The following is a 24,796-nucleotide window of genomic DNA, read 5'->3' as shown; positions in this document are numbered from 1 at the left end:
AAAGAAAGAAAAGTCTGCTCTATGGTTAATTTTCTAACTGAAATAAATTCTCTAGTAGTGTCAGTGGTTATTATCTAGCTATATTTTTTCAGTTTTCTTTAAAAAATGTAAGATCTGGGGCACATGGATGACTCAGTCGATTAAGCATCTGCCTTTGGCTCAGGTCTTGATCCCAGGGTCCTGGGATCAAGTTCTGTGTCAAGCTCCCTGCTCATTGGGGAGTCTGCTTCTCCTTCTCCCTCTGTCTGCTGCTCTGCCTACTTGTGCTCTCTCTTTCTCTTCAAATAAATAAAACTAAAAAAAAAATATTTAAGACTGTAAGAACAAAATGATCAAAATATTAAAACTTACATTAATGAGCTTTCTTTAGGGGATCTTCTACACAGTAGGTAGAAATTATAATTGGGAAAATAGAAGTGTGGGTATCCACTGCTTTCTGAAAGTTCATGTTTTATCACTTTGGTTTTAGGCTTTTTTTTCATAAAAGTAAACATACTCTTTGGATTTTTTTTGGTTAGTGAAAACAGGTACTAATGTAGGTCTTTTGTAAAAGCAACGTAATGTGAGGCAAACTTTTGGAAAATGGGGGATACCTGTACAGTAATAACTCCTCCTACCCCATTATCCATGGGGTGTGGGGAGGGGAGTATATTCAAGACCCCTAGTGGATAGGCCTAAAGCCTCAGATAGTAGCAAATCCTATATATACTGTGTTTTTTCCTGTACATACATATCTGTGATAAAGTTTATAAGTTAAGCACAATAAAAGATTAACAACAGTAACTCATAATAAAATAGAACAATTATAACAACATACTATACAAAAGTTATGTGAGTGTGGCTTCTCTCAAAATATCTTATTGTACTGCATCAACTTCTTGAGATGATGTGAGATGTAAAATACCTATGTGACGGGATGAAGTGAGGTAAATGATGTAGGCGTTGTGGTGCATTACTAGGCTGCTAGAGACCTGACCGTGTGTCAGAAGGACCATCTGCTTCCAGACCATTGTTGACTGTGGGTAACTCAAACCATGGAAACTGAAGTTGTGGGTAAGGGGGATTGCTGTACTCCATGTGATACTGTAGAGTCTCCAGAAGTCTGTAGGCATAATTTTTTTTTTTAAAGATTTTATTTATTTATTTGACAGACAGAGATCACAGGTAGGCAGAGAGGCAGGCAGAGAGAGGAAGTGAAGCAGGCTCCCTGCTGAGCAGAGAGCCCAACGCGCGGGGCTCCATCCCAGGACCCTGGGATCACGACCTGAGCTGAAGGCAGAGGCTTTAACCCACTGAGCCACCCAGGCGCCCCTGTAGGCATAATTTTTTTAATATTCTTTTCATGTTTTAAAATATTAATCTGTGATGGAGGAAATAAAAGCTGCACTTTCTATTTTATATCATGGTATTCTTTAAATGTTAATCATGGGGAGCATAAAAACTTTATCCTAGATGCTCCATGAAATTAATTTCAAAAATTACATTTTGTTACTCCTTTTACTATGAAATAAATATCCTTAATGGAGCTTCTCTTTCTTATTTCTTCTTAGTATATGTTTGATAGACCGTACAGTAGAACATTAGAGGCTGAAGCTGACAAAATTGGACTACAGCTTGCTGCAAAGGTAAATGCTTGGTAGTTGAGAAAACACAGTGTCCTTCACACAGTAAAAGATAAATGTACATTGTCTTTATGAGCTGTGGCATGAGCAGAGAATGAGAGTTGGACCGTGTGAAATTTTTCATTAATACCTTTTTAAATTTGTGCATTCTAGAAACTGATATACTATCTTTGTTATACTTCTCTCCCTTTCTCGCCTAAGGGCTTTTCTGAGTAAAATAATGTATAACTGTTTTTCCCCACTCTGAGAAAGGTTTGTTTTATTGTAGCTATGATCCTAGATGAACCACCTGATTTTATAATTTAAATAAACAGAAGAACAGGCTTATTACTTTGTATCTTTGAGATTATTTTTGTTGCAGGAAATGACTGACCTCGGCTAGCCAGAGAGCAGCTCTGGGCCTTTACTATGATTTAAGTTGGCTTTTCCTCATGTCTCCTTTACAGGGCACTGGGTGCCTCCCTGCCATTTTTATCATCTGTGATAACTGAGTATTATTAGTAGAATTTAGTATTAGAAGTAAAACTGCATTTTTAGAAATAAGTAAAAAACCGTGCCACTTGGTACATTAAATTCAAATTGTACTTGATTCCTTATTGAGTTTCCAGTAGTTATTAAAAATCCTAGCTGTTAGAAATCACTATTATTTGAAGTTCTTATTATGAGTTTTATGGATTTAATTTCATAAATGAAGATATTATCCATCACAAAAGCAAAAGTAGTTATGTGAACGTTACATAATGAGAGTTGAGTAAATTATCTGACTGTATAGATTAAGAGGTTTCCAAATAGTGGGCCACAGATCAGCTGTAACAAGAGTTTCCTAATTTCAATGTACTGCAGTCTGTGAAATTTTCCTTTTAATATAAGTGTGTTTTGTGTTCTGGTTAAGAAATCTTTGCCTATTTCAATAAGTTGTTACTGTTTTATTTCCAAGAAGCTTATTATTTTATTACCTTTTAAAAATATAATATGTGGAAGAGGTCAGGATACTTTTTTCCCCATGTGGATATCTAATAGCCTCAGCACTGTTTATTGAAGAGTTATCTTTTCTCCACTATACTTCAATGTCTCTTTGTCATAAACATGGGAGGCTATAGAGAGGTTTATTTCTGGACTCCCTATTGTATTCTACTGGCCTGTTATCTGTCTTTGAGCCAATACCACATTGTCACTGTAGCTTTGTAGTAAGCTGTGATATCTGATAACTTCTGTCCTCCAGTGTGGTTCTGCAAGATTGACTTGGCTATTCTTGGTTCTCTTCCTTTCCATATAAATGTCAGAATCAGCTTATCAAATCACATGCCTATACAAAAACATGCTTGGGATTTTGATTGGAATTTTGTGAATTTGGGGACAGTTGACTACTGTCAATAATATTGAGTCTCCCAGCCCATGAGTGATCTATTTGTCCATTTATTTAGATATTCTTGTAATTTCAGTGTTGTTTCCAAATGGTTTATGTGTATGTGTGTGCATAGGACTTACAAATCCTTTGTTAAATGTACTAAGTGTTAGACACTTTTTGATGTTATCATAAAGTGTCATTTAAGAAATAAGCTTCCTCATATATAGAAGTGCATTTTGTGTTTTTGTAAATGAACTAGTATCCAACAACCTTGCTAAAGTCACTTAATTCTAATAGTGTGTAGATTCTTTTAGATTTTATATATACACATTTGTGTTACCTGTGAATAATGACAGCTTTAGTTCTTCCTTTCCAATCTATGTACTTTCTCTCTTTTATCATACTGCAATGGCCAGAAACTTCAATACAGTGTTGAGGGTGAGCAGTGAGCATTTTTGTTTCTTCATGACTTTAGGGGGAAAGCATTCAGTATTTCACCATTCTGGTGTTTGTTATAACTTTTTTTGTTTTTGTTTTTGTTTTAAATCTGACTTTTTACAAGAGTTGCCCTTCTATTCCTAATATGCTAAGAGTTTTTTTAAAATTATGAGTAACTGTTTAAGTTTATAAACTTCATTTTCTGTATTGATGAGTATATAGTTTTTCTCTAATCTGTTAATGTGACAAACTACATTGATTATTATTTTACACATTAGGACAACTTGTTATTTTGAAATTATTTTACACATTATGACAACTTGTTATTTTGAAATATAATTTTATCAGTTATATTATCCTTTCCACATATTACTGAAGTTGGTTTGCTATATAGCTTAGAATGTTTGTATCTATATTCATAAGATATACCAGCTTGGAATTTTCTTTTCTTGTAATATCCTGTCAAGTTTTGGTATCAAGATTATGCTGGCCTTATAAAATGAGTTGGGAAGTTTTTTTGTTTTTTTTTTCTTTTCTCCGGAAGTGTTTGTGTAATATTAGTGATATTTATTTTTAAATGTTTGGAGATTTCATGGGTAAAACCATATGGGCCTACAGATTTCTTTGTGGATGGTCTTCAGTTATGGATTCAGTCTTTCTAACAGATAAAGAACTAATTCACATTTTTCTGTTTCGTGTCAGGTTTAAAAAAAAAAAAAGATTTATTTTAGAGAGATTGAATGAGTGAGGGGAGGGGCAGAGGAAGAGAGAGGGAAAGAAGGAGACTTCATGCTGACCGCAGAGCCCAATGCGGGGCTGGATCTCATGACCCTGAGATCATGATCTGTGCTGAAATTAAGAGTTGGAGGCTTAACTGACTGAGCCACTCAGGTGCCCCAGTTTTGTGTCAGTTTTTATAAGTTTTGTTTTTCCAGAAATGTATGTTTTGTTTAAATTCTAAACATTACTGGTATAAAGTTTTTTAATATACATATATATTTGCGTTTTGTGTTGTTTTTTTAATTGAAGTATGTTGACACACAATATTACATTAGTTCCGTGTGTACAAAAAGGGGATTTGACAACTCCATATGTTATGCTCACCGTAAGTGTAGCTACCGTCTGTCACCATACAATGCTGTGACAGTACTGTTGACTGTATTCCTTATGCTGTACCTTTCATCCTGTGGCTTCTCATTCTGTAACCGGAAGCCTGTTTCTCTAGCTCCTTCATCTATTTTGCTGCCACTTCCTGCCCCTCTCCACTGGCAACCGTCAGTTTGTTACCTTTACTATATTTTTAATGTCTGAAGGATACTGCATTCTTCAGATTTATTTGGTTTATTTGTTGATTCAAAAATTAAGACAGTTTTAGTTAAGTAGTTACACATGTTGTGATTCCTTCCACTGCCAATCACCTTAGTTCTTCTAAAGTTTAAGTCATAATCTTCAAGGTAGCGCTTTTAAAAAAAAATTTTGTGGGGTGCCTGGGTGGCTCAGTTAGTTAAGCGTCCAGTCATTAACTGCAGCTCAGTTCATGATCTCAGGGTTGTGGGATCAAGCCCAGTGCAAGGCTTAGTGGGGAGTCTGCTTGTGATTCTCACTCCCTCTGCCCTTCCTCCCCGCTCATCCACTCTTTCTCCACCCCCCTCATTGTCTCTCTCAAAATAAATAAATGAATCTTTTCAAAGAAGTTCGCTCAGTCCACAGTTCTTTCAGTTTGACTTCTTGGATCTCCACTTGAATATGGACATGCTTCAGAACTTCACCAGCTGTAATATTTAGGATCCAGTTTCTTTAAGCAGTTTACTTTAGGGCCACGTTGAGGGTCTGAGTAGATGGATCTGCTTAGTTCTTAATTTCAGACACCCTCTAAACATGAATAAGTTCAAGCTGTATTCACTCCTATCACGCTCTAGAATAGTACAGATAATTGGGATATGCTAATACCTAAGATTAAAATAATTTGACAGTTCTTTGATGGTTTAACAGATCTGTCTTGTGGTTCTTTCCCATAGATAACACATGTTTCAGCTTGTATATTATCTGTAACTGTCTTGTAGCTCACTAATCCCACTTTCAGCTGTGTCTATTCTGCCATTAAACACATCTTTGACTTTTAAATTTTATTGTATTTTTTAAAAAATTTTAAAAAGATTTTTACTTATTTATTTGACAGAGAGAGAGATCACAATTAGTCAGAGAGGCAGGCAGAGAGAAAGAGGGGGAAGCAGGCTCCCTGCTGAGCAGAGAGCCCGATGCGGGGCTCGATCCTAGGACACTGGCTTAACCCCTGAACACAGAACTGTTGGCTCTGAATGATAATTTCATCCATTGTAGGTGATTCTCCCTTAGTCTGGAGGACTATTAGAATAGAGCAGATTATTTCAGTCAGTCAGAGCCTGAGCTGGGTCTTCATAAGTTTCAATTTACCTGTACTCACCTTCATTTATAAGCATATTGCTGTACAGGGAAGTCTGCTGAAGGCATGGAGTATTTACTAAGTTCTTCCTCTGTAGTGGTTTTTGAACTTCAGTTTTTGATTCACTAGCACCATGAGACTGTTGAAATCTCTATTCAGTTTTCATCAACTTTTTGTTTTAAAAAGTGCCCTGTGCAGCTTAAGAATTAATAAGATGCCTTGTTGAACTGGCATCCAGTGGTGTCTTTGCCCTCCTATCTTTCAAATCTTAGCTTCTCAAATTTGGCTGCCTTGTCAAGCCTGACTTGTAAGTTTTGGCTCTCTAGCCCTGCTGGATGGCTGAAAACTCTCCTTAGTCACCTCTTTCTACTTGGATTTCTTTTGAGTTCTACTTGTATTCTCAGCCTCTGGCTCTTCGTTGCTTAGAATTTAACAGATTTCACTGAAATCTTTTCTTTGAAAAAAGTTGATGGTATTTTGATAGGGATTGCATTAAATGTGTAGATTGCTCTTGGTAGCATAGACATTTTCACAATATTTGTTCTTCCAGTCCGTGAGCATGAAACATTTTTCCATTTCTTTGTGTCTTCCTCAATTTCTTTCATACTATATGCAACTAGACTGTCATTGAAAGTAGAAGGAGAGATAAAATCTTCAGGACAAACAAAAACTAAAAGAATTTGCAAACACCAAACCAGCCCTACAGGAAATATTGAAAGGGATCCTCTAAGCAAAGAGAGAACCTAAAAGTAACATAAACCAGAAAGGAACAGAGACAATATACAGTAACAGTCACCTTACAGGTAATACATGGCACTAAATTCATATCTTTCAATAGTTACCCTGAATGTAAATTAGGGCTAAATGCCCCAATCAAAAGACAGGGTATCAGAATGGATAAAAAAATAAGACCCATCAATATGCTGTCTGCAAGAAACTCAGAGACTTCTCCAGATTTAAAGTGAGGGCGTGGAAAACCATTTACCATGCTAATGGACATCAAAAGAAAGCTGGGGTGGCAATCCTTATATCAGACAAATTAGATTTTATAAAACAAAGACTATGATAAGAGATGAGGAAGGATACTGTATCATACTTAGAGGGTCTATCCAATAAGAAGATCTAACAATTTTAAATATCTATGCCCCTAGTATGGGAGCAGCCAATTATATAAGCCAATTAAAAACCAAATCAAAGAAACACATTGACAGTAATACAATAATAGTAGGGGACTTTCACACCCCCTCACTGAAGTAGATCATCTAAGCAAAAGATCAACAAGGAAATAAAGGCTTTAAATGACACACTGGACCGGTAGAGTTCACAGATAACATTCAGAACATTCCATCCCAAAGCAGCAGAATACACATTCTTCTCTAGTGCACATAGAACATTCTCCAGGACAGACCACATCCTGGATCACAAATCAGGTCTCAACTAGTACCAAAAGATTGGGATCATTCCTTGCATATTTTTGGACCACAGTGCTTTGAAAGTAGAACTAAATCACAAGAAGAAAGTTGGAAAGAACTCAAATATATGGAGGCCAAAGAACATCCTACTAAAGAATGAATGGGTCAACCAGGAAAGTAAAGGAGAATTTTAAAAATTCAGGGAAACAAATGAAAATGAAAACACAACTGTTCAAAATCTTTGGGGTGCAGCAAAGGCAGTCATAAGAGAAAAATAAATAGCAATACAAGCCTTTCTCAAGAAATAAGAACAGTCTCAAATGTAGTTGGCATCCTTATTCACATATCCTTATGTTCCTTGCACTTACATAGCAGTAGGTGGGATTGCTGGCACTCCTATGTTTGTTTTTAAAAGATGCTTCCTGTTATTACAGAATGTTATGGCAAATCTTAACCAATGACACATCACAATACCCTTTTTTAAAATACCTGCATCAGCACTGTTTTCAATATCTTTAATTTTTGTTAATTTGGACAAAAAATGGAATCTCATTGCTTTTAAATATTTGCATTCTCTTGCCTAGTAGTAAAGTTGAGATATTGTTTCATTTTTATTGACTATTTCTTCTTTTGAAGATGGCCTTTTTTTTCTTAATGTTTTTCTTGGTAGATTTTAAAAATGCATATTTTAGGTCCCACACTTGGATCAGTAGCAGGATGATAAAACCCTGAATCTGAATATGTTTAGGAACTTCCAAATGATTCTGCTCTCTAGGCAGGTTTGGAAATTACTACTTTGAGTGATCAAATGTCAATTTTATGTTTTTGGGTGACTTGGTAAGATAAATTTTCTGTGGTATTTAAGAAAGAAGAATGAAATTAGGGTAGCAAATATTGATATTCCTTCAATTATCTATAATATGCAAGCCATCTATTTTTTAAGAGTATATCTGGATAGATACAACTATGATATCATTTTCTAAAGCATATCTAAATAATTGTGTTGTGGATGAGGTGACCTTTGGCCAGTTGTGACATCATACTTGGTTCGAAGGAGAAAACAACATTGCTACATGTATTAAGTCATTGATCCATAGTGATACAAGCAATATCTTTGTTATGGAGCACTTAGGCTATAATGTTCTTTGTTAAAAAAAATATTAATTTGAGTGAGATAGAGCATGAGCACAAGTGGGGGTATGCAGAGGGAGAAGCAGGCTCCCCGCTGAGCAAAGAGCTGGATACAGGGCTTGATCCCAGGCTGCCAGGATCATGACCTGAGCCAAAGTCAGATACTTAACCCACTGAACCACCCAGGTGCCCCTGGAGCACTTAGGATATAAAAATGCTGTGTCTCAGTACAAGTATTTATTTCCTATCAAAAGGGAGGAACAGTATAAGAACATTAGATATTATATTAATACCAGCATTTATTCTGTGATATCACCTGTTTAGATGATAATGCCATTATTTGTCATTTAACACTATATTCTGATACCGTGCTTAGTATGTTACATGTATTGTCTGGCCTAATCCTTTTGTAACTCTGTGAACTAGTGATTAGTATCATTATCTTCATCTCACTGATAAAGGAACTGAAGCCCAGATAGAATAAGTTACCTTTTTATAGGTACAAAATGGTAAAACCATGATTCAAACCCAAGGGTGTATGATTTCAAAGTCTGTTGCTGCAGTTTTGTTTCTGATCTTATCCCTCTACCACAGTTATATTTCTCAAGATCAACTAGTCTCCATGTTGTCATATCCCATGCATGCTTTTCTATGTTTTCTTGTTCTTTCTCTTAGTAGCACTTGACACTATTAACACCACTCTCCTTTAAAAATATGTATATATTTGTGTGATTACACATTTCATGATAGTATAAAAAGTTGTTTAGTATTGTAAACTTGTAATGGGAAATAATAGCCCTTACCACACCTCTGCCTTATACTCTGGAAGTGAAAGTCCCCTTAACTTCTTTAGCTGTTTACCTCTCTCTGTATTTCCACATACTGTGTTTATTTTGTAATTTCTTGACTCGGTAGGTTTAAACAATTGATTTCTTGTTACAGAAGATTTAATCTTTTATAAACCTGATTAATGTTTTTGTGTGCTTATTTGCTATTTGTATTCCGTCTTGGTTAATTATCGTTCAGTTTTTTTTCTCCTCCATACTCTAATCAGATTGTCTGTTTTCTTATTATTGACTTTGGAGTATTTTTATGGATTCTGGATACAGTCATTTGTTGGATATGTGATTTGAAAATGGTTGTTCCTTGTCTGTGGCTCATCTTTCTTAACAAACTTGTATGTGTGTTGTGTTTTTTGGTTTTCTTTCTTTCTCTCTTTTTTTTTCAGAGCAAACATTTTAAATTTTGATGAAATCTAGGTTAAGGTACCCCCAATTGGCAGAAACTCTGCCAATTTCTGGGGCGAGCTTCTTTCTGATACCTTAACCCACAAATTCCAACTACTCCTTGCAGTCCTAAACTCTTATCTTCTAACTCCTTAGCTTAGCCAAACTTCCCATGTTCCGCTTGGGTTCTACCCCTTACGGTGTGGTCAGGAAACTGCCTCCAAACAGAGAGCAGATGCAAATCCAGGAATTGCAGTACGCAGTGTGTCTCTTTCTCTCAAGAATCACGGTCTAGTCTTACCTTTTGTCCAGTACCTGAAAATATTTGCCTCATGTAGTCTGTCCAGTTTTATGGTTATTTGTGGTCAGAGGACAAATCCAATACCAGTTAGTCTCATGAATGGAAGTGTGTACATCCCCAAATTTGTAACTCGTGATTGTCCATATCTTTTAAGAACTCACTAAGAAACTTTTCAGGAGCTCGTATATACCTAGGTATCCAAACCTAGGGATAGCAGACTCCACTGTAAGATAGATAGGGCAGTGAGCTAGTTCTCTCTTTGGGAACTTCCACATGGAATATATGTAGGCCCTGTCTGTGGCTGTTAAAGTGTCTTTGCAGAAGAATCCTGTAAAACTGGCTGCTGTTGTTTAAGGGTTGGAAAAGGAGAGGGAGGTGGGGTTATCTCATTCCTTGTGGAGACTCTTCTTTAATTCTCTACTTGGATCTTACACCTGAGCCCTTTTTTCTTGAGTATCATACAGAACCTTTCTGGAGTCCCCATGGTGTGGGGGTATCAGCTGCCAAAGAAGCAATGTAGTATAATGATAATGAGCAAGCTCAGGAACTTGACTGGCCAAGTCTGAGGATCTGCTTTGCCAGCTCTAGAGAACTAGCTATGTGATCCTGGGTGAGCTTTTTATCCTTTCTATACTTCAGTTCTCCCCATCTATAGGATAGGAATGATAATTGGATCTATATTATAGAATCAATACAATTAAAGTCCTAGGAGCACTAGTCTTCTAATCATTTATACTTAAATATATGCCTGTGTTTCAGCTATAGTCAAAAAATTAAAAACAAAAAAACAAAATATCTGCCTGTTATTTCCTCTTTCTATTTCATAAGTATCTCAAACCTAATATGTTCAATATATCCTTGATTTTCCCCTCACATCTACTTCTAGTCTTCCTTTCCCCAATAAATTAACAAACCACCTTCTATTCAGTCACTTTTGGAAAAAATCTGGAGTCCTCCTTAATGCTTCCTTCTTTTTTATCATTCATGTGCAATTTTTTTTACCAAGTGTCGGTAGTTATATCTATAAAATGTATCTCAATATGTTTCTGTCTCCACCATTGGCATTTTACCTGAACTTCTGTGCCAGCCTCATTACAGCTTTCATTGACTCCAGTCATATTTCCCTTCTCATAATAGTTAGGTCCAGTCAGCTAGGACATTTACTTTCTCAAGGTAAGACTTAAATGGACACTGGCCAGCATTTGCCATCAGATTTTTCGTGTTCTACTTTTGATTGGCACATTCTTTTTCATATTTGTTAATAAACCCTATTAGAAGACATCTTTGAGACTAAGGTGACACTTTTTACATTGATATGCATAGACCTTTTCTGACCTATTATGTTGATTTCTATTTATTGATTCAGTGTATATATCGTCTTCTAGGATGTAGGGATACACGATACCTTTATGGAGGGCAGAATTTGAGTAAAAAGCAGAGACATTAAATAAATGATTTTTATAGTTTAAAGTATTGTGACAGAGATACACAAGATCCCCTGAAAAAAGAGAGCAGAAATGTAACATTAGCTAGGGATGAGAACTTGGTCTAGAGATTAGACTGAGAAAAAGATATTTACAGAAGACATCTGAAAGCTAAGTAGTAGTTTTCCTGGTGAAGATGTTGATGGGGGTGTTTTTGGCATGGCAGACAGCATGTTCAAAGGCAAAAGTAATGAGTGCTTAGTCCAGGAGTTAAAAACTCGTTGTGCTAAAATGTAGAGTTCAAGAGCACCAGTGGCAAGAGATTTTATATCTTTATATCTTACCCAGCATAGAGGTTGGGACCTTGGACTCCGGAGTCAGACTGACCTGTGTCTGACCTCTTGTCTCTTTTCGTCATTGTGTGCAAATTACTTACCCTTTCTAAGTCTCTTTTCTAGTCTAAAAAATGGGAATAATGATACTACTACCTCAGAGGGTTATTTTATATGTTCTCCACTTGATTCTTAGATGTGGCTTGTATCCTCTTTTTAGACATTGATGCATGAGACTTTCTTGACTTCTTGCCATTTAATATTTAAATCGCAGAATGTAATTATCTTATTCCTAATTCTGTCCTTATTAGGCAACCTTGTCATTATAGCCTGGCTTCCTTGGTCCCATGCCTAAAAGGGAAAGAACATGATGAATTGAGGATGCAGGTGCCCTGTGCCCTTGGTAGTTTTGGCAGTAGTAGTTATTGCCACACATTAACAAGTTGATATTTTTTTTTTTGAGGACTTCTTTTTTTTTTTTGATTATGTTAGTCACCATATAGCATATCATTAGTTTTTGATGTAGTGTTCCGTGATTCATTGTTTTCTTTTTTTTTTTTAAAGATTTTATTTATTTATTTAACTGAGAAAAAGAGAGAGACAGAACACAAGCAAGGGGAGTGGGAGAGGGATAAGCAGGATTCCTACTGAGCAGGGAGCCCAACGATGTGGAGCTCCATCCCAGGACCCTGGGATCATGACCTGAACCGAAGGCAGATGCTTAACAACTGAGTCACCCAGGCACTCCTCCATGATTCACTGTGTGTGACCCCCAGTGCGCCATGCAATACGTGTCTCCCTTAATACCCATCAAGGGGGTAGCCATCTGCTGAAACCCCTCCCCTCTGAAACCCTCAGTTTGTTTCCTGGAGTCCATAGTCTCTTATGGTTCATCTCTTCCTTTGACTCCCCCTTCATTTTTCTCTTCCTTCTCCTAATGTCCTCCATACTATTCCTTACGTTCCACAAATAAATGAAACCATATGATAATTGACTTTCTCTGCTTGACTTTTTTCATTTAGTATAATACTCTTCAGTTCCATCCATGCTGATGCAAAAGTTGGGTATTCATCCTTTCTGGTGGCTCAGTAATATTCCATTGTATATATGGACCGTATCATCTTTATCCATTTGTCTCTTGAAGGGCATCTTGGCTCTTTCCACAGTTTGGCTATTGTGGACATTGCTGCTATGAACACTGGGGTACAGACGGCCCTTCTTTTCACTACATCTGTATCTTTGGGGTAAATGCCCAGTAGTGCAATTGCAGGGTCACAGGGTAGCTCTGTTTTTAAACAAGTTGATATTCTGCTTTTTTATCAATCTTGTGGACTTGGTTAATGGGAACTGTTCCTGTGAGATGGATCTATTGGTCATGTGCTGTCTCATTAGATTTATGAGATTTTAAGGCCATAAACGAGACAGAATATGGAAAATTCATTAAAATCAGGTTATTCAGGAGGTCTCTGAAAATAGGCAGCTTTCCTCCCTTAGAGTGCTCTCTAGTTGTGCTTTGTTATTAGGTTTGAGTTTATTTTGTATGTTTATATTTTTATGGTTTTAATTTTTCATTTATAAGACATTTAGTTTATCATTACATTAATTATCAGAAAGACTAATACAGGGTTGGTTAAAAACTGGTTGGGCTAAGGTGTGACCCAGAGAATCATAACTAGATGTACAGTTACCAGCTGACAATCAAACGAAGTATTTGATTTTATGTGTGTAGGTGTGTATTCATTTGTCACTGTAAAGATAATTCGACACTTTACAGTCATTTACATAAATGAGTGATCTCACCACAACTAAGTCATTTTTATTTTTTAGTATCTGTTTTTTAAATATGAAAAAGGAAACTAATTTTTTTTCCAGTGGTTTTAATGCAGGAGCCGCCTTTTAGTAGGGCACTCACTGTATGTGACTGTGATTATCACAGTGATTAGGTAGTGGAGATTACTGGTGTTTATTGGGGATGCGGGGGTGGGGATGGAGACAGAAATCTTGAATCTGCTATAATGGCCTGGAGAGCCCCCAAATTTGTTAAGTGTTGATATACAGAGATGCTGCCTGAAGGGTTCTTCAAGTAGCCTGAATAACTATGCAGATAGCACCATCTAGTGACAGAAATAGGTAATAGAATCTACTTTCGTCAAAAAAATAAAATAAAAATTCTAAAATTTCTGTAAATAATAGGTTAAAATCATAGACTTTTGGAACAGGAAAGAAAGTTGGAGATAATCTAATCCATCTTCTCCTTTTACAGATAAGGAAATTGGGGTCCAAAGAGGTGAAGTGGTTTCTCCTATAACATGCACTTAGTTAGAAAGAGCCTATGCCCAGGTCTCAGAGTTTTCCAAGTTGGTAATCTGAGCCTTTGTCATAGAACACTATTTTTGTGTTCTATTTGGGTTAATATCTTAGGTACTTTGCTTAGTTATTTAAGAATAAAAAACAGTAAATGGGGAGAACATCTCATTTACTAGGTGTGTTACAATGTAGATTTTCATAAAGCGTGAGCCTCATTGTATCACCTAGACAAATGAGACAAGGTTTTTTGTATTCATTTCATTTTTTTAGTTGCAATGATTTTAGCTCCAAATGTTGAATCTTAAGATAAAACTTTAGGATGGGGGGTAAAATATGTACATGGAAATTTATTAAAACTTTATTGTATTGATTGATAAACTGACACGTTGGCAATCAAAAGATGCAAAAAACTTTAAAATGAAATGAATTAACAAAATGATGCAAGTCTTCCTATTTCTCTTTGTTAGGGCATATAAAATGGTTTTGGTACGTCAAGGTTCTTTTGTTTTAATGAGAGGGATTGGCAGATACTGAGAATGGTTTACTTGAAACCATCTCAAGCCTATGTCACATTCAGTTGGAAAAGAGCAATTTTTAAGTATTGACTGTAAAATGTTGTTTATACAAGAAATGGGTTCCACTGTAAAGTGAGCTTTAGTGAGTAATGCCATCAGAGGTATTGGGACAGTGAATGTATGAAAGTGAGAGACGGGGGAACCAGTTTCCTGGCAGTTGGTGGTGACAGTGATGACAGTAGTGCTGATAACACTGATGATGATATTGACAACAAATGGCAGTAATGTAAACTAACATCTCTACGTGCAGGGCACGTGCATGTGTTTGCGTGTGTTAACTCTGTAATTTTCATAACAACCCTGTGAAGTATAGGTGTTATTATTATCCTCATCTTACAGATGAAACTCAGGGATAGAGAAACCAAGGAACCTGACAAAGGTCTCACAGATAGCAAGATTTTTCAACAAAGGTGCATTTGTTTATGAAGTGGAACTTTTCTACCGTTATCTTAATGCACCAGGAACAGTTTCGGTTTTCTGCCGCACAATCTCTAAGATCGCCATTTTTTAAAAATCTGTTTGGTCTTTTTTTTTTTTTTTTTAATTTTTTGATTAACATATATTATATTATTTGCCCCAGGAGTACAGGTATGTGAATCATCAGGTTTATGTTTGGTCTTTTTAAATGGTATCTTAAAATAGCCTCAGTGTGTTCTTCTACCTCTGGGAGTCAAACTACCCTTCTGCCATAGTCCTTTGTAGTATTATCTCAGATAACTATTTTATCAACCACTTGTCTGTGAAATACAGGAGAGGATGTCACAAGGACTGAGACAAGTGTAAACTGTTAATGGCTTTCCAAAAATTAATCTGAACTGCTAATGTCAGACTTTACCTCTTAGGGTTATTGCTGACAGGAGTTTTGTTGGAGAGTCTAGGTGCATAGAAAGCAAAATTCAGAGATGCTTTTATCATTACATTTTTAATGAAAATTTTGGCTACAGGTAGGATATACTGGGTCTGGATTTATTTATACATTTTTTTCCAGTGTTGTTTTGGCATTGGAAAATGTTCAAATAGAAGCATAGCTTTTCTACTATTGTACTCTTATGAATATCATATCCCACTGAGTTTCTAATTGAATAGTAGCAAATTCTTTTTCAATTAATATGTCCCTTAATGCATATTCATGCATGTTGATAATTAAACTTAATCCTTCTTCAGTTGTAAATTTGTGATATCATCACTTATGACTGAACCTAATATCCTATAATATTGGTTGCTCACCAGGGGAAAGTAAGAGTAGAAATGGTATCCACTGTGTTCTGGATCTGGACTGACTATTTTATAAAAGTTATCACATTTAATCCTACTGATCCCCTGCTCTCATTTCATTTTTATAGATGAATCTGAGACCCCTGGAGACTAAGTTATTGGCCCAAGGTCACAAACACTTCACTCATTTTACTTGTGTTTAAATCCTAACTCTGTCACTTACTAGTTATGTTATTTTCAACAAATTACTTGACCTTGTGGGTCTTGGTTTATTCTTATCTGTAAAATGAGTATAATAATAGTACTTAACTCAGAAGTTTGTTATGATGATTCAGTGAGTTAATATTTGTCATACGCTTAGAACAATACCTGGCATTTAGCTCCAGGTAAGTAATTATTAGTTAAATAAAATAAATGGTATTTTGAACCCAGTCTTTTTGTTTCTCCTTTTCCCATTGTCCCAGTATAATGCCTCAAAAAGTATTCCGGGACCTAAGTATTTCGCTGAGACAAATTTTCTTATATTTCCCTGGTTAACTCTGACAATAACTAGTTCTATTTTAAGAAGAAAACCCAGTCTAGAAATTATCCACTTTTTCTTAATGTACTTGCGGACACTTGGTAAACACAAGTTCCTTACTTTACTTTTTTAAAAAAGATTTTTTTAATTTATTTATTTTAGAGAGGGAGAAGAGAGCATGCAAGTAGAAGGAGGGGCAGAGGGAGAGAGAGAGAAAATCTCAAGTGGACTCCATGCCAAGCAGAGAGCCCAACACAGGGCTCAGTCACAGGACCCTGAGATAGTGACCTGAGCCAGAATCAAGAGTTGGATACTCAACCAACTGAGCCATCCAGGCACCCCTGTCATAATTTCTATTGAGGCAATGAGTTAGGCTTGTGATGAGCTGAATATTTATTTTCTAAATATTTCTATTTTGATCTATAATTGATCTATAATTTTGTTAAATAATTATAATTTTATCTTTTTTTTTTTTTTTTACTGTGGCAAGAATATTTAACGTGAGATCTATCATCTTAACAAATTTTTAACTTGTATAATAGAGTACTATTAACTGTAGGCACAGGGTGGTACAGCAGATCTTTAGAATTTATTCATCTTGTATAACTGAAACTTTCTGCCTTTTGAATAGCAACGTTGTATCTCCTATACCCAGCCCTGGCAGCCACCATCTACCCTCTGCTTATGTGAGTTTGAGTATTTTAAATGCCTCACATAAGTGGAATCATACTATATTTGTCCTTTTGTGAGTAGGTTTATTTCACTTAGCACAATATCCTCAAAGTTTACCCATGTTGCTGCATGTGGTAGGATTTCCTTCTTTTTAAAAACTGAATAATATTTTTTTGTATGTATATTCCACTTTTCTTTCTCCATTTTTCCACTGATGGACGTTTAGATTGTTTCCACATCTTTATTGTTATGCGTAACGCTGCAGTGAACATAAGAGTGCTGATATCCGTTTGAGATCCTGCTTTCAGTTCTTTTATATAAGTACCCATACGTGGGAATGTTGGATCATATAATAGTTCTATTTTTAATTTTTTGAGAAACGCACATGCTGTTTTCTGTAGTGGCTGTACTGTTTTACATTCCACTGACAGTGTACTAGGGTTCCACTTTTCTCTGTGTTCTCACTAACACTTACCCTTTTATTTGTTCATTTTTTAAATCAGCCATCCTGACACGTGTGTGTGGTGATCTCGCATTGTGGTTTTTGGTTTCCTTTCCCCTGACGGCTAGTGATGTTGAGGATTTCTAAATATACCTGTTGGTCATTTTTATGTTGTTTTTGGAGGACTATTTAAGTTTTTTGCCCAATTTTAATTGTCAATTTATTTTTTGGTTACTGTTATAGGAGTTTTTTGTATGAAGTGTTAACCCCTTATTAGTTGTATGGTCTGCAAATATTTTCTCCCATCCTGTAGGTTGCCTTTCACTCTGTTAATTATTTTCTTCATTGTGCAGAAGGTTTTTAGTTTGATGTAGTCCCATGTCAGTTTTTGCTTTTGTTGCTTGTGCTTTGGGTGTCATATCCAAGAAATCATTGCCAAGATCAATGTCATGAAGCTTTTCCCCCTATGTTTTCTTTGAGGAGTTTCACATGTTTCAAGTTCTATGTTTAAGGTTTTAATCCATCTTGATTTCATTTTTGTCTGTGGTGTAAAGTGAAGGTCCAGTTCCATTGTTCTATATGTGAATATCCAGTTTTCCCAACACCATTTAATGAAGAGACTATTTTTTGTCCATTGTATATTTTTGGCACTTTTGTCAAAGATCACTTGACTGGATTATTTCTGGGCTCTGTATTCTGTTCAGATGGTCTGTATATCTGTCTTTCTGTCAGTATAATTATGTTTTAATATGGATTATGTTTTAATTATTGCAGCTTTGTAACACATTTTGAAATTAGGAAGTATGATACCTTTACCTTTCTTCTTCTTTATTAAGATTATTTTGCCTTTTTGGGATCTTTGGTGGCTCTTTGTGAATTTTAGGATTAAAAAGAAAAAGATTTTATTTATTTATTTGAACTAGAGAGTGAGAGAGCATAATTGGGGCAAGAGGGAGAGGGAGAAGCAGGTTTCCTACTGAGCAGGGAGTTTGACGTGGGCTCAATCCCAGGACCCAAATATCCCTGGAGCCAAAGGCAGCCACTTGACTGGCTGAGCTACCTGGGAGGCCCTACAATTGTTTTTTCTATTCCTGTAAAAAATACTATTGGGATATTGATAGAAATTGTATTGAATCTGTAGGTTGCTCTGAGTACAATGGGGATTTTAACAACATTAAGTCTTCCCATCCATGGGCACAGGATATCTTTTTATTTATTTGTATGTTCTTTAATTTCATTGATCATTGTTTCATAGCTCGTAGTATATAAGTCTTGATCCTTTTAGTTATATTTACTCCTAACTAAGTATTTTATTGTTTTGATGCTAAGTGACATTATTGACTTAATATGCTTTTCAGTTTGTTTTTACGGTATAGAAACACAACTGAATTTTATGTTAGTTTTGTAACTTGAAATTTTGGTAAATTCATTTATTCCAGCAGTTTTCTTTTGCGGCATCTTTAGTGTTTTCTATGTACAAGATCATGCCATCTGCAAATTGAGATAATTTTACTTCTTTTTTTCTGATTTGTGTACTTTTTCTTCTTTTTCTTTTTGCATAATTGCTCTTACTATTTCTGATACTGTGTTGAATAGAAATGATGAGAGTGTTCTTGATCTTAGAGGAAAAATTTTGTTTTTCACCATTGATTATGTTGTTTGCTAGGGTTTTTTTCATATACGGTTTTTATTATATTAAAGTAATTGCCTTCTATTCCTAGTTTGTTGACTTTTTTTTTTTAATAAAAAGGTGTTGAAGTTTGTCAGGTGTTTTTTCTGCATCTGTTGAGATGATCATATAATTTCTATCCTTCATTTTGTTAATGTAGTGTATCGTATTACTTGATTTTTATAAGGCAAATCATCCTTGCATCCTAGAAGTAAATCTTACTCGGTCATAGTGTATGATTTGTTTTTTTCAGGCTAAATACAGCTTATTTTTAAAATGAAAAAAAATTAGCTGAAGTGTGGTCCACTTTAATTTCAGGCATACAACATAGTGTGATTCAATGATTGTATTCATTACACAATGTTCGTGTTAAGTGTTATTACAATCTGTCACCATCCAAAGTTATTACAATTTATTGACTATATTCCCTATGCTGTACTTTTCATCCTCAGGACTTATTTATTTTGTAACTATTCAGTTACCTATTCAGCTTTCTTTCCTACTCCTCCAACCCCTCCCCACTGGTAACCATCAGTTCTTTATATTTATGAGTCTGTTTCTGTTTTTTTGTTGTTGTTGTTTTTGTTCATTCATTTGTTTTGTAGATTCCATATTAAGTGAAATCATGTGTTTTGTATCTCTGTCTGACTTATTTCACTTAGCATAATACCCTCTAAGTCCATCCATGTTACCATGGAGGGCAAGATTTAATTATTTTTTATTTATGGTTGAGTAATATTCCACTGCATATATATGCCATATCTTCTTTATTGTGGACATTTAATTTGCTTCTGTATCTTGTCTATTGTGAATTGGTGTTTTCATTTTTTTTTTTTGAGTAAATCCCCAGAAGTGAAATTACTGAATCATATGTTATTTCTACCTTTATTTTTTGAGGAACCTTTATACTGTTTTTCATAGTAGTTATACCAGCTTACATTCCCACCAACAATGCATAAGGGTTTCCTTTTCTTCACATTTTTACCAACATGTGCTATTTCTTGTCTTTTTGATACTATCCATCTGTCTGGTGTGAGGTGGTATCTTATAGTGGCTTTGATTTGCATTTCCCTGATGATTAGTGATGTTGAGCATCTTTTTCATGTGTCTGTTGACCATTTTTATGTCTTTTTTGAAAAAATGTCTCTTCAGATCCTCTGCTTTTTTGTTAATTGGATTTTTTTTTTTTTGGTGTTGCATTGTATGAGTTCTTTATATACTTTGGATATTAACCCCTTATCAGTTACATTATTTGAAAAAACCTTCTCTATTCAGTAGGTTTCCTTTTCATCTTGTTGATGCTTTCCTTTACTGTGAAAAAGCTTTTCAGTTTGATGTCATCTCAGTAGTTTATTTTTGCCTCTGAGTTCCTTGGAGGAGACATAGCCAGAAAAATATTGCTAAGGCTGATGTTAAGGAGATTACTGCCTATGTTTTCTCGTAGGAGTTTTATGGTTTCAAGTCTTGTATTTAGGTCTTTAATCCATTTTCAGGTTATTTTTGTATGTTCCATAAGAAAGTGGTGCTTACACTTGCGTGTGGCCATCCAACATCATTTGTTGAAGAAACTAGACTGTCTTTTCCCCACTCTATATGTCCTATGTTGAGGGCATAGATATTTACAATTGTTACATTCTCTTATTGGATTTATCCCTTTGTTGTTATGTAATGCTCTTCATTACAGTCTCTTTTTAAAGTCTATTTTGTCTGATATAAGTATTGGTAACCCCTTTTTTCTTTTTTTTTCTTTCTTTTTTTTTTTTTTTTTTTGCTTACCTTTGCATGGAGTATCTTTTACATCCCTTTACTGTCAGTCTTTGTGTGTCTTTAGCCCTGGAGTGAGTCCCTTATAGGCAGCATATAGATGTATGCTTATTAGGTATATGTTTATTTTTATGAGTAAATTTTTTTTCTTCCATAATTTTCTTCTATTTGTGGCCTTTTATTTTCCATTTTAAAGAAGACTATTCAGCATTTTTTGTAAGGCCTCTTCAGTGGTGAAGAACTTTTGTTTGTCTGGGAAACTCTTTATCACTCCTTCATTTCTGAATGATAACCTCGCCAAGTAGAATATTCTTGGTTGTAGGTATTTTCTTTATAGCATTTTGAATATATAATACTCTATTGTTCTGGCTTAGTTCTTCTGAATAATCACTTTATAGCCTTATAGAGTTCTCCTTGTATGTAACTATTGGCTTTTCTTTTAAAGCTTTTAAGATTCTCACTTTATCTTTTAATTGTAATTATTACTTGTCTTGGTGGACCTCCTTGAGTTCACCTTGTTTGGGTCTCTGTTGGTTTCCTGTACCTGGATGTCTGTTTCCTTCCCTAGCTTAGGGAAGTTTTCAGCTATTATTTCTTCAAATAAGTTTTCTGCATCTTTCCTTCTCCTTTCTCTGGGACCCTTATAATGCAAATATTAGTATGATGTTTTCCCAGGGGTACCTTAACCTGTCCTCATTTTAAAACTTTTGATTTTAATGTTTAATTTTTTAATTATTTTTTTCAGATTTTTAAACTTACTTATTTGACAGAGAGAGATCACAAGTAGGCAGATGTAGGCAGAGAGAGAGGGGGAAACAGGCTCCCTGCTGAGCAGAGAGCCCGATGTGGGGCTCGATCCCAGAACCCTTAGATCATGACCTGAGCTGAAGGCAGAGGCTTTAACCCACTGAGCCACGCAGGTGCCCCTAATTTTTTAATTTTTAAATTTGAGTACAATTGAGCCACAAAGTTGTATTAGTTTTGGGTGTACAGCATACTGATTCAATATCTATATGTTATGCCTGCCCACCACAAGTGTAGCTACAATCTGTCATTATACACTGCTCTTACAGTAGCATTGACTGTATTTCACATGCTGTGCCTTTTATTCCTGTGACTTACTCATTCCATAATTGGAAGCTTATATCCCTCATTCTCCTTTACCCATGTTGTTTATTCCTCTACCTACTTCCCTCCAGCAACCATCAGTTTGTTCTCTGTATTTGCAGATCTGATTCTGCTTTTTGTTTATTTATTCATTTGTTTTAGATTCCACATTAAGTGAAATTATATGGTATTTGTCTTTCTTGGTCTGCCTTATTTTTACTTAGTGTAGTACCCTCTAGGCCTATCCAGGTTGTCACAGATAGCAAGATCTCATTCTTTTTATGGCTGTGTTATATTCCATTGTGTATATATACCATATCTTCTTTATCCATTCATCTGGCAGTGGACACTTGGAATGCTTTCATATCTTGTCTACTATAAATAATGCTGCAATAAACATAGGGTGCATATATCTTTAGAAATTAACGTTTTTTGTTTTCTTTGCATAAATACCCAGTAATGGAATTACTAGATAATATAGTATTTCTATTTTTCAATTTTGAGAAACTTTTATACTGTTTTCCACAGTGGCTGCACCAATTTGCATTCCCACCAGCTTTGTGTGAGGGTTGCTTTTACTCTACAATTTCACAAACACTTGTTATTTCTTGATTTTTTATTTTAGCCCTTCTTAAAAGTGTGTCGTGGTATCTTATTGTGCTTCCTTTTTGTAGTTCACTGATGATTAGTGATGTGGAGCAGTTTTTCATGTGTCTGCTGACCATTTTTATGTCTTCTTTGAATAAAGGTCTGTTTACATCCTCTGCCCATTTCTAAATTGGATTGTTGGGGGGTTTTTTGGTGTTGAGTTATGTAAGTTCTTTATATATTTTGGCTATTAACCGCTTATCAGGTGTATCATTTGTAAATATCTTCTTTCATTCAGTAGGTTGAGTTTTTGTTTTGTCGATGGTTTCCTTCTCTGTATAAAAGCGCTCTGTTTTAAGATAGTCCCAGCAGTTTATTTTTACTTTTGTTCCCTTGCCTTAGGAGACATATCTAGAAAAATATTGCTGTGGCCAATGTTAAGTCACTGCCTGTGTTCTCTTCTAGGATTGTTATGTTTTCAGGTCTCACACTTGGGTCTTTAATCCATTTTGAGTTTACTTTTGTGTATGGTATTAGAGAGTGGTCCAGTTTCATTCTTTTTTTTTTTTTTTAAGGATTTTATTTATTTATTTGACAGAGATCACAAGTAAGCAGAGAGGCAGGCAGAGAGAGAGAGGAGGAAGCAGGCTCCCCACTGAGCAGAGAACCCGATGTGGGGCTCAATCCCAGGACCCTGAGATCATGACCTGAGCCGAAGGCAGAGGCTTTAACCCACTGAGCCACCCAGGCGCCCCCAGTTTCATTCTTTTGCATCTTGTCATCCTGTTTTCTCAGCATCATTTATTGAAGAGACTGTATTTTCTCCATTGTATATTTTTTCCTCCTTTGTTACAGATTAATTAACCATATAAACATGGGTTTATTTCTGGGCTTTCTATTATTTTTCATTGATCTATGTGTCTATATTTGTGCCATATCTTCATTTTTTAATATTTTTTTTCTTTCCCCTGTTCAGCTTGGTTGCTTTCCATTATTCAGTCTTCTAGATCTCTGATGTGTTCTGTATCCTCTGATCTGCTTTTGATTCCCTCTGGTGTATTTTTCATTTCAGTTATTGTATGCTTCAGCTCTGATTGGCTCTTTATTTTTTTAATATTTAATATAAATATATCATATTTATTTATAAATATATTTATATTTATTATCTTTATCTTTATATTTTCTATTTCTTTATTGAAGTTCTCACTGAATTTATCCATTTTTCTCTTAAGTGTGGTGAATATTTTTATCACCATTACTTTGAACTGTATCATAAGATTACTTATTTCCATTCCGTGTAGCTCTTTTTCTGGGGTTTTGCTTTGTTTTTTTTTGTTTGGAACATACTCCTCTGTCTTTTCATTTTGTCTGACTCTCTGTGTTTGTTTCTTTGTATTAACTAGGTCTGATATGTCTCTTGGTCTTAAAAGTAGTAATGTTATGTGAAAGGTGTCATGTAGTGCCCAGTAGCTCAGTTCCTTTGGTTGCCAGAACCAGATGGTCCATGGGTGTCACCTGTGTGAGCTGAATGCAGTCTCCTGTTGTGGCTTGGTTGTGAGTGCTGAGGATGTCTTGGTGGCTGGAGCTGGCCTTTAGCCTGCCTGTTAACAGTGACTGGCTGAAACTACTGTGGGCACACCGGTGGATGTGGCTTGCCCCTGGTGCAGCTGGCTGAGGGTTGGCTGTTGTCACCATGGGCATGCTGGTGGATAAGTCCGGCCCTTAACCTAGCTTTCTGCTGTGATTGCTGTGGATGCATTTGGTGGGCAAGACTTATTGGCATAGCTGGCTGAGGAACCTAGCTGTAGATACTGTAGGCATGCTGGAGGGTAGCATTTGCTTCTACCCTCCCCTAGACAGGAGTCACTTTAGAGGAGCACTGCTCCTGGCCTGCTGCTTACCATGTGGCAGGGCAGGTGCTGCTTTGGAGTGGTGCCTGCTGGGATGGGTGTAGGGGAATGCTGCAGTGGGGCAAATGGTGATAGCAAGGTAATGGAGAGTGTCAGAACTGGCTCCTACAAGCATCCTGCTAGCTAGGCTAAAGGAAGGCAAGAAGAATGGAGCCTGTCATAACTTCTCTTCCTAGAGAAATCTGCAAATTCCTTCCTCTCTGGCATACGTCCTAAAATTAGACAATAAATCTTCATGTATAACAAAGACTTTTTAAATTCATGCTTCTGTGCTGGGTCTCTGACTGAATGATATAGTGCACTAGGCTTTTAAAGACAGAGACTTGTTTTCCTGTAGCCTTTTGGCTCCCTTATAGTTAAGTCTCATTGAT

At 35.8% G+C, this 24,796-nt stretch overlaps 1 protein-coding gene across 4 annotated transcripts in view; it reads left to right on the top strand.

Annotated features, from left to right (window-relative positions):
- OMA1 (OMA1 zinc metallopeptidase) overlaps positions 1 to 24,796 on the top strand; it is a 95,998-nt gene that overhangs the window by 20,934 nt on the left and 50,268 nt on the right. For 3 of the 4 annotated variants that reach the window (XM_032839723.1, XM_032839720.1, XM_032839721.1), the window contains exon 7: positions 1,551 to 1,625. In XM_032839723.1, coding sequence (XP_032695614.1) covers positions 1,551 to 1,625 — 75 coding nt within the window. Of the gene's footprint in view, positions 1 to 1,550; positions 1,626 to 14,877; positions 14,949 to 24,796 lie in introns of all 4 variants that reach the window. The other variant, XM_032839722.1, reaches the window with a different exon arrangement.

Source organism: Lontra canadensis, unplaced genomic scaffold (assembly GCF_010015895.1).
Source record: "Lontra canadensis isolate GAN:19392208 unplaced genomic scaffold, GSC_riverotter_1.0 scaffold109, whole genome shotgun sequence".
In the NCBI taxonomy this organism is placed as follows: Eukaryota; Metazoa; Chordata; class Mammalia; order Carnivora; family Mustelidae; genus Lontra; species Lontra canadensis.
Note: the sequence above shows the minus strand (reverse complement) of the source record. Positions and strands in the feature narration are given on the sequence as shown.